This window comes from Falco biarmicus, chromosome 10, assembly GCF_023638135.1.
Source record: "Falco biarmicus isolate bFalBia1 chromosome 10, bFalBia1.pri, whole genome shotgun sequence".
Taxonomy (NCBI): domain Eukaryota; kingdom Metazoa; phylum Chordata; class Aves; order Falconiformes; family Falconidae; genus Falco; species Falco biarmicus.
Window position 1 is genome coordinate 35,018,000 of NC_079297.1, and position 10,215 is coordinate 35,028,214.

At 39.7% G+C, this 10,215-nt stretch overlaps 1 protein-coding gene across 4 annotated transcripts in view; it reads left to right on the forward strand.

The window, feature by feature from the left end:
- Positions 1–9,976, forward strand: part of AP2A2 (adaptor related protein complex 2 subunit alpha 2) — a 46,254-nt gene extending 36,278 nt beyond the window's left edge. For 2 of the 4 annotated variants that reach the window (XM_056354219.1, XM_056354220.1), the window contains exons 14-23: positions 404–577; positions 2,457–2,620; positions 4,304–4,381; positions 5,280–5,362; positions 6,138–6,225; positions 7,057–7,182; positions 7,954–8,070; positions 8,259–8,328; positions 8,919–9,053; positions 9,826–9,976. In XM_056354219.1, coding sequence (XP_056210194.1) covers positions 404–577; positions 2,457–2,620; positions 4,304–4,381; positions 5,280–5,362; positions 6,138–6,225; positions 7,057–7,182; positions 7,954–8,070; positions 8,259–8,328; positions 8,919–9,053; positions 9,826–9,903 — 1,113 coding nt within the window. In that variant the 3' untranslated portion in view covers positions 9,904–9,976. The remainder of the gene's footprint in view (positions 1–403; positions 578–2,456; positions 2,621–4,303; positions 4,382–5,279; positions 5,363–6,137; positions 6,226–7,056; positions 7,183–7,953; positions 8,071–8,258; positions 8,329–8,918; positions 9,054–9,825) is intronic. The other 2 variants (XM_056354221.1, XM_056354222.1) reach the window with 1 other exon arrangement.
- The last annotated feature ends 239 nt before the right edge of the window (positions 9,977–10,215 follow it).

A 10,215-nucleotide genomic window follows, 5' to 3' on the forward strand; every position in this document is an offset into this window, starting at 1 on the left:
CTCAGCACGCTCAGTCTTAAGAGCTAATAAATGTGTAGGTCAGACTAGATCTGGGGTAATCTTCTGTGGCTTCAGTCTAGGCCTGCTTGAGTCAAGGACCATTGTCTGCTGATTTAATTCTCGCTTATTTTATTTCATAGTATGATACCAGAGAACCTATATGCCTCTGTTCTTTTAAACAACTGTTTTGAGAGGATTTCAGAAAGCTTTAAATTGCAGTGTTTTTTTTTTTTTAAAAAAAAAAGCAAGCAATCTATCTATCACTGCAATAAACTGCATACACCCTTACAGAGGCAAGAGCAGAAGTTACTACTCACACAGAAAATGAGTATCTTGTTGAAGACTCTGAAGCTGGTTTGACTTCTCTTGTAAGTTTAACTAATACACTTTTTCCTGTGATAAGGCCACAGTGCTGGAAGAAATGCCTCCCTTTCCAGAGAGGGAATCTTCTATTTTGGCTAAACTCAAGAAGAAGAAAGGCCCAGGCACAGTTACTGACTTGGAAGAGATCAAAAAGGAGAGGAGCTCTGATATGAATGGAAGTGCTGAACCTGCCTCTGTCAATGCCAGTGCTGTTGTGAGTTTAAAAGCTGTTATTTCACTAATTTGGAAGATGTGCAAATGAGAGAAGAATGGTTTCCTTAAAGTGGCTTTTTAGGGATTTAAAGTTTCTAATCTCAAATTTAAAACAGTGGGTGTTTATACCCCCGCTGTATGCTTGGATGCTATTTTGCTTTGGAAAGCTTATGTAAATGGGGACAAAGTGCAGCCTAAAAAAATTCTGTTTATGTTGATGCTTTTTAAAAATATTGCTGTAAACGTAGAAATGGGAATTTCCTTGCTGGTGAAATTTCAGTGAAGGTGAGACGATAAAATTAACATGCATAAAAGGAGTAACTTGAATTTCGAAGTATCAGCTGTTCTGCTTTGTCTAACATGGTAGATATTTTGCATCTTGTTTCAGGTTGTTACTGTTTTTACTAGAATTGGACAACACTTACTGATTTAAGGACATCTTGTTAATTTTGTTACTGTTTATTTGATGGTACTGTTTGAGTTCAATTATTGTAGACAAGGTCAGTGTCTTGTTTCTTCTGAGCTGAAACTTCTCATTTTATCGTGAGTTACAGCTGCTAGTATGAATTGTTCCCATAATGTAATCCTTGTTTCTGGTTTTAATGACTAATGTAACTTGTAATTACATTTGAGATGTAGTAGTAGATTACGGAAGAGGAGGAAATGTTGTAGCACGTTCCCTGCCCAGTTTGTTAAAGCATAATCCTCGAACTCTTAGTCATTGCAGCATGTAAGAGTAGATGTTCCAAGTGCAACATCTTTGAATGGACAGAAATACCTTACCAGCAGAAAAGCTGCCAGATTTTCTTTGCATGCCAGACTGACTGAGGTGACTGGCAGTTAAAACTGCATTACGCTTTATGAGCTTCACCTTACGGGTTGCAGCCATGTAAGAAGCTCTGTTACATTACCTTCATTAGTGGCTTTGGTGTGACCCTGGCCTAGATGCCAACAATATGTTCCAAACTGGAGTTCTAACTGTTTTCAGTAGTACTTACTGATTGGCTTCTGAAAGTTTTTCACCAGGGAATTTCTTGTTAGACTGCATCAAATTCAGTATTTGTAGTATGATAAATTTGAGTTGGCTTAAAAAAACCTACAATTTCAGGCTCAATCCGAATGCATCTCATGACTCATCTTCACTGTATCTGGCATATTGTAGGCTGCTGATGTCTAATACATGAACATTTTGGTTTTAAGTCTGCTTTGTGCTTGCACGTGACTTGGGCACGTATATGTGGCCTGTATTGCATGATTCTGTGTTCTGGCTACCTGATTTGTTCTCTTGGGGGTGGGGGGCAGAAATTAAAGGTCTTGCCTCTACCTTTACTGTTTGCAGCTTGAACTAGTGACAGACTCTGCTTTTTTGCTGGTTAGGTTTTACTATGTTTCTAAGGGTTTGCCAAGCTTCAAAAACGCAGGACTAAACTGATAATCAATTATAAAGATGTGGTGATGTTTTAATTTAGGTTTGTGTAAAAGCCACTGCTTTTCTTGCTGGATTCTTCATGAAAGAAAAGCAACATATTTGAATTTTACTCCTTGCAGTATTTTAATTTCCCTTGAAATGAAGAGGGGGGGGGGGAACATTGTCATCTGTCTTCTGCAAAATTAGATTCTAGGTGGACGAAATTTGTTGGGTTTTTTATTTAATAGTTAGATGAACATAACTCACCTCAAAGGGAATAAACCCACATCTGTAAATTACCTTAAGTTGAAATGCAACGTAGTAATTGCATTCGTGAAGCCTCCAATGTCCATTCAAAGCTTTGTGCGGGGTGGGGAGAGGCACTTCGCCATAGCTTAGCTGGCTGTGCAGAAGAGACGGCTTTGTTCTCCTTTTACTGTAGTGTAACACCAAAGCATCTTGTCTTCCCTAGTCTACTCCTTCTCCGTCTGCGGATCTGCTGGGTCTGGGTGCTGCCCCCCTCACCAATTCGGCTCCCCCACCGTCCTCTAGTGGTAGCCTGCTGGTGGATGTATTTTCAGATTCAGCCTCTGCGGTTGCACCTCTTGCTCCTGGTTCTGATGACAACTTTGCGAGGTAATCAAGTCATGCTGTAAGGGATCTGAAGAAAAATCCATCTGTTAAAACAAGAGATATACAATAACTTTTGATTTTGTTCCAGCTTATTGAATGCATTCCTGGGTACTAGCTGTGCAGCAAGAGAGGTATTCTTGACCTCTGTGCTGGATGTGCTGTCTTTATAGAATACCCGTGCTCCTGGAAAAACTGAGCCTGTAGGAATCAACCTGAGGATATTAACCACACAGTATTGCCTGGTTTTCATGCTGGTTTTGCTTCTTTGTTAAACAAAAAGCTTCTTGTGTATCTCAATACATGTTGAATTTAGGGGTTATCTGGCCCAATATGAACACATTTATTCCTATTTCCATAAAGTATTCTTGTGTCTCCACTTACGGCAAGCTGATACTGGAACAGTGAGATGGATTATATCCAGGGATACTGGTTCTCAGAATTTCAGGATACACTTAAGTAGTTCTGCTGCTGTCTGACACACAGGTGTGAAAAGGGGGGAAAAAACCCAACAGGTGCTTGCTTTTTTTTAATGGGATTTGATACAAATATCTTCCTAATTACATTCCCAAGTGTAGTGTGGGTGTAGTATGTTGTTAAGGCCATCAGTATTCAGTGCCACTGTGGCTACACTAAAATTTTATTTGGCTAAAATTTTCAAAATAGTATGAGATCACAGAATGCCTTTAAAAAAAAATCTATCATCTTACTGGCCAAAGAATGTGTTACTATTGTCAAGGACCAAGTTTTGGATGATGGCGTGACAAATTTGCAATGCATTTTAGTATAAAAGATGTAAGTGGTGAATGTAAGCTTCCTGGATCATTGAGACTTTCATCAAAATGCTAGGCAATTGTTGCAGATTTGCAATGATTAAGACTTGATCCTTTGTTTCTGTTAGAAGGCAATAAGCGATGTTTAATCATGATACACAATACCAAGACTCTTAAGAAGCTACACAAGCTTGTTCAAGCTTTATCTTTTTTAAAGAGGAAGAAAAAGAACCAGAACTAGTAGCTTCATAAGCAAGTTGCCTAAAAAGTTTTCGTTTTCTGCAAAAGAAAGTATGGCGTTGTCCAACCCTTGATCTGTCTGTAGATGATGAAATACTTCTCTGATGATACTGAGAAGTTGCCTTTTACAGTTTTCTGCCTCTCTTTAGTGCTGTTGTCACTTTTGTTTCTGATCTTTTACTGAAGTCATCCTCTGTGCCTTTATTTAATACATACTTGTTGTTAAGAATTGATTGGGCAGCTGTAGTGCCACTAAGGTTGATGAGACCTCCACTTCAATGCACGCATTTGTAGTAGTTGGTATGTCTCTACATTTATGGTTTTGAACTGAAACTTTTCTGCCGTCACAACTAAACACCTAAAAGAACTTGATTACTAAAGAGGTGTAAGTTTAAGCTACTTATGAACGCCTTCAGCCGTGTTTGGGAAGAATTGCTGGTTCCTAACAATCAGGGTGGGGCGGGGGAGAGAAGTGGGGGGGGAAACATTGCCTAATGCCTAAAACCTTTCTAGGTGTACTGAGCTAGGGCAGCTAATAAATTTTTTCATGCATTAAACTCAGCAGTGCCGTTTTTGAGGAAGGAGGTAAAAGAAAGAACTAAGCACTAAGCTGTCTTTACTAACTCCTGCTATCTCTGTCGCTACCGCCTTTCTTCCTTTGTGCTGCCTGAACTAGCCCTGACCTGGCTTCATCTGAGGTAGTTTCTGAGGAACCAGCTGATACTGTGCATGATGCTGATGAGCTTTTTCACAAGTAAGCAATACTAAAACCTTGCAAGGCTGGGCAACTTCCAGAATATAGTTATAAAGCAAAACTATATTGTGCATTAACTTAATACCAGCAAAACTAGACTAGTACTGTCAGACTTGTGACTAGAACAGCCCTGTAGATGATTTGGATTTTATGGCAAGCTCATGAATACACAGGTTAGAGCTGCTTTTACAAGTCAGTGCTATCACACACTGCTCTAAAATGAGGCAAGGCCAGTTGTGAGTAGTTGCAAAACTAAATATACAAATAAAAGGAAAACATAAGAGTAAATTGTCAAAAGGAATGATATTTGGGAGTATGTTTTAAATGCCTTGTATGCAAAAGGCTGACACTTGCTGACCACCTCTTCTACTTTCAAGTGAAGGGTGACAGAAAGGACTGAAATCATTGCAAAATGGGCTTCCTCTCTCAAAATGGAAAAAAAGAATACAGCTCTCAGTTGACTTACGTGGTACTGAACGGATAAAACAAGGGAATTTTTTCTTTCAGGTTTAAACAGTCAAAGCTTCAAACTTTTCAATTCTGCACCAACCTAATGAGTTTCAGAAGTTTTCAAGAATATGAATAAGAGAAATCCTAGTCTGTTGCCTGGTCCTTTATAGGCAGTGTGTGTGTGTGTGTATAGCATATTGTTGCTTCCTTCATAGTTTCTCAGACATCCTATCAAATAAAAATTTCAGTTCTTTTAGTGTCCTACAAGTGGTGGTTTTGGTTGTGAAACTGTCTTTTCTAACTCTGCAGTTTTCTGCAAAGGCCTCCCAGACTGATGCACTCTAGGTTAACCACAATCTTCATCCTCTGTATAAACCCTGAATTTTGTGGTTCTAAATATTTCTTAATACAACTCCAATTAAAACATGTTTTCCCTCTCTTCCCCTAGGTTTGTGTGTAAAAATAATGGAGTCTTATTTGAAAACCAGTTGCTCCAAATTGGATTGAAATCTGAATTTCGACAGAACCTGGGTAAGATCTTTCAGGTCAGGTGGCTGCCTGTCTGCGTTATGAACCCTGCTGCCAGCATGAGATGTGGATGGGGCTGCCTTTTCAGCTGCTTAAGAGGGAAATGCGATTTCAGGCTTAACCTGTCTTAGGCTCTTCACTGTCTGTGTCTCCCTGGCTTCTCCGGGGGTTCTTGGTTTCTTAAACTTTTTGGCTGCTGTGTTAGCTGCAATGAAATAGGAGCGTTGAATGGCACTGTAAGCTCCCAGCTGTTGCTGCCCAGTTGTAAGGCTGGCACAGCCAGGGTTATAAAGGACCATTCTCCTCCTCCGTTTTCATGTCTTACAGTATGGCTTACTGTAATGATACACAATACGTATCAGATGTGCATTAATGTGTTATGATAGACACAATATACTGAAAACGCATAGGAAAGAACTGGGAGGCGAACAAGGGCCACAACTAGGATTGCTTGCTACTCACCTTCTGCATTGCTTTTGGTACCATAATAGCTGCTTTAAGTAAAAGTAATGTTCTCTGGCAGCTGAAAGACCTCCTCTAATTATTTAACTGCCTGTGTGACAGCTACTGTGGGAGAAGTCTGATGGTCTGTTTTAATCTGTTATTTCATTTTGAACTGTGAATATCCTTGTAGGATAAACAGTGTAAATTGTTTTGTTTTTAAAAGCTGTTTTAAAGAAAGGTAAAAGACAATGTATTAGATCCTTGAAGCACAAGTAGTTAAAGATGATTACATGTGACGTACCTAAAAATTCTGATGCCTTTTTATTCTTTCTAGGACGTATGTTCATATTCTATGGTAATAAGACATCAACACAGTTCTTGACTTTTACTCCAACAGTAATCTGCTCAGATGACCTACAGTCAAATATCCTTAAATGCAGTAGCATGTGTCTGTTCTCATTTGGGTTTTGTGGTTTATGCTGCACAAAGTTACAATAAAGCTGCTGGATCAAGGTGTGGTGTCCTTGAACATGAAGAAATGAGAAATTTGCTGGTAACTCTCTAAAGTTCTTGTAGAAAGAATAAGTCTTGAGCAGAGATGGAAGATTCTTTCCTGAAAGCTCTGGCTGCAAACACAAATGTTACTGTTAAAATAAGGAGAAATTAGGCTGAATAAATATATAATGTAATTCCTGTTTCTCTGCAGTCATGAAGTAGCAGAGCCATAGGTGTGGTGTCCTTCAAGTGCTGCATTAGCAGATAACATCAGACTTGAGATGGAGGTGGTAGAATACGTGTACACAAAGATTATAATACTTTAAAATAGGCTTTTATTTACAGTTTGTCCTTAATGCTTGGTGTTGCAAATCCAGGATTTCTTGGAGACTGCGTAATCAGTGGTGTTTGATGTAATGTTCACATCAAAATGAGATAGTCCGGTGTGTTTTACTGTGAAGGCTGGCTGTGCCTTCATACATTTTGAGGGCATCCTTTTTTAAGAATATCCAAATAACTTGAATTGCGGGGGTGGTTGTTTCTAGGTGTGTCAATATGGGGGAGGGGCGTGGGGCGCAATGACCCCAAAACATTACAACTTTTTTGCTGTACAAGAATTGAGCTTTGTCCACTCAGTCTCTATGTGCTACTGAATATTCATGATGCTAATTCCTCATGTGGCTTATTGGAGGATTTGCTATTACTTTTTTTTTTTTCAAAGTTCGGAATTCCCCGATCAGTTTCCTTAACCACTTCTTAAGCCTGAATCTTCAGACGAAACCTGTTGACCCCACGGTGGATGGAGGTGCGCAGGTTCAGCAGGTGGTGAACATCGAATGTGTGTCAGACTTTATGGAAGCTCCCATACTGAACATTCAATTCAGGTAAAGGACAGGATTCAAATGCTGGTGAATTATTTAGATGAAAGGTATTAAATTTTTCCTGGTTCTCTGACTGAAGTGTGGAATGTGGACACGTAAAGCTGTCTTGGATAGATGACTGACTTGAAAAATGGATCTAACTAAGCTTTAGGCTACTAGAGGAGGTGGGGAATCCACTTGGAACAATGTGGTTAAAAAAACCTAATGAAGTAGCTACTGATAAAATGTCTCTTAACTTCTCTTTCCACTACCTACATAAAACAGCAGTCTTCCTGTTTAAGAAATCTTGACAGGAATATACGCAGTAACCTGTCCCTTCTCAAAACCAAGAACACGTCTGCAAACAACTTGGACTGGAAATGCAGGCACCAAAAATAGAATCTTGTTATGTCCACTCAACATCAGCCTTTAGGAAATCCTTATTTCTGGGCTATGTTCTGTTATTTTAGTCTAAACTGGTTCTTACTGGTATATTTTCACAGGGATGTGTGTTCACCCTTGTGATGGGCGCTAGCTAGAAAGGTAGCGACCGACGTTGAAAACAGAGTTCCTTGTTAAAAGTTCTGCCAGTTCGCTTTCACGTGCCGTCTAGGCAGAGCAAATAAACTTCTTTAACAGTGGATTAAAACTGTATCTTAGAAATAACGTTCTCTGTAGCTTAACTGTTTATCACAAACAGTTGCAGCTTGGTGTTCATCCCCAGTTGCTTGGTCCGTTTGGGCTGAGACTGCTGACCCCGTGCTGCACCCGGTCATGTTTCTGTTCCTTGTGCAGGTATGGCGGAACGTTTCAGAATCTTTCAGTAAAATTACCCATCACACTCAATAAATTTTTCCAGCCAACAGAGATGTCTTCTCAAGACTTTTTTCAGCGTTGGAAGCAACTGAGCAAGTAAGGCTCTACCTATCCTTGGGGCTCTTGTGGTGGGCCAAGGGAGTGGAAACGGCATGGTGTGAACATGGCTGGTGTGGTGCCACGTCCCATGCTTAATCCTGTGGGTTATAAACTCTCCTGGTGTTGCCATTGAACAATGCTGTACATCACACATGTTAGATACCATGTATTGCCTTGTCTTGCAGCCCAAAACAAGAAGTACAGAATATCTTTAAAGCAAAACACCCGATGGATGCAGAGATCACAAAGGCAAAGGTAGTGTTGTGATTTTACTTTGTAGCATAAGGGTCGTGGTATAAGAAACTTTCTTCATCTTGGTTCGTATGGCAGCTGGATCTCCAAGTCCACGTTGTGTAACTGGGCTGAATAGACTGTTTCTCAGCGTGGCCTCTATTAGATAGTCTTCACTAGCAGCTGAAAACTTGAAGCTGTTTAAGAAAATACCAGTTTAGTGCTTAAAACTGATTTGGAAGATACTTCAGGCCTTCATTTACACTAGAGCAACTAGTCAGAAAACAAGTAACTCTGTACAACTGGCTGCCTTAGGCACAACAGAAGTGACTAGTGTAAGACAGGAGTGGCTTTACCAAAACCAGGAGAGACTTATCTCAGTAATTTTTGAGAAGAACCTTTTTTCAGGAAGAACTCGTTATCAGGGTCACTCTGTCACTTAAGAAACTTGTTGTAATAAAATTGGTATTGGATAATTCTTTAATGTCTTGAGCACTACAAGTAAAAATTAAGTATCTTATTTGATTTGCTAATTGACAGTGGCTGTGCTTGGGTAGGCTTGCTATTGGTGTCCTGCTGTCCCCACATCTAAATCTTCTGAGTTTCTTCCATAGATCATTGGCTTTGGATCAGCCCTGCTTGAGGAGGTGGATCCCAATCCCGCGAACTTTGTTGGTGCTGGCATCATACATACAAAAACCACTCAGATCGGATGTTTGCTGCGCCTTGAACCCAACCTCCAGGCACAGGTAGCTGTTTAAGTATCTACAGCTGAAGTACAGGTTCTTGTTTGAAATAAATATCTGGGTATATCTGAAACTCCTGAAGGTATTTATTAAAAATCACTATGGCAATAGCTAATTGTGACTGTGGACTCCGACAAGAAATGAAACTTGCAGCGGGCCCTGGCCCAGTTTGGTAAGCTGCCGTTCAGAGCAGTTCCCTTTCCTGTTGGAAGAGGTCATTGTATTGTCCACAGAGTCTCATCTTTTTGTGAAGGTTTGAAACGTTTAACGTTTCTGGTTTGTGCACTTCGGGGAGAAGATTAAGTACAATTCTCTTTGCCATTTTAAATAAATGAAGGAATGATTGGCTAAAAGAAAACATAAGCGAATGAACATAACGTTAAGAATATTTTTCCTCGGGCATCTTGATCAAGGTTTTATGAAGGTTGACTGAGGACTAAAAATAAGTTTCGGGTGGTAAGTCCTGTTTTCTGAAGAAGTGGTAGAGAGTCTTAAGGCTTTTCCACAACATCTTCTGCTAGAAAAATTTTGGCCAACACCTTGCTGTTAAAGACTAAAAATATTAGAACAAGGGTTGGAAGATGTACTCCAGCCTGTGGTTTGAAAAAGCCATATTAACGCAGTGGACGGCTGCCTCAGAATGTTTTAATTTGAGGTCTTTTTCCTACGAAATCTAACAAAACAAAAGGTAACTGGTAGCTTTCACTAGTCAACTGTGCATTCATTTAATGCCAAACTGTTTAAAAAGCCAATAACGTTTTATGTTCTTTTTCAGATGTATAGGCTCACACTACGAACAAGTAAAGAAGCTGTATCTCAGAGGTTATGTGAATTGCTGTCAGAACAGTTTTAATATTAACCATGCCAGCTGGGGTTTTCCATTTATATCACTGTCATCATACTGCAAATAAATGTCTTGTACATCACTGTCTTGAGTACTGCAATGTTAACCAATACCAGCTCCCTGCCTTAATAGGACTTGACCCTTGTTTGAAACTAAGGTATAAAATGTACAGTACAGGCAAGTGACTTTTTACATTAAAAATGGCTTTTAGTGTGTTACACAAAGGCTGGGAAGGCTGTCTTGTGCTTTTTTTTTTTTTTCCTCCCCCCCCAGAGGTCAGGCTTTTAAACTTGTTAAAGGGAAATTGATTTTGATGTGGTA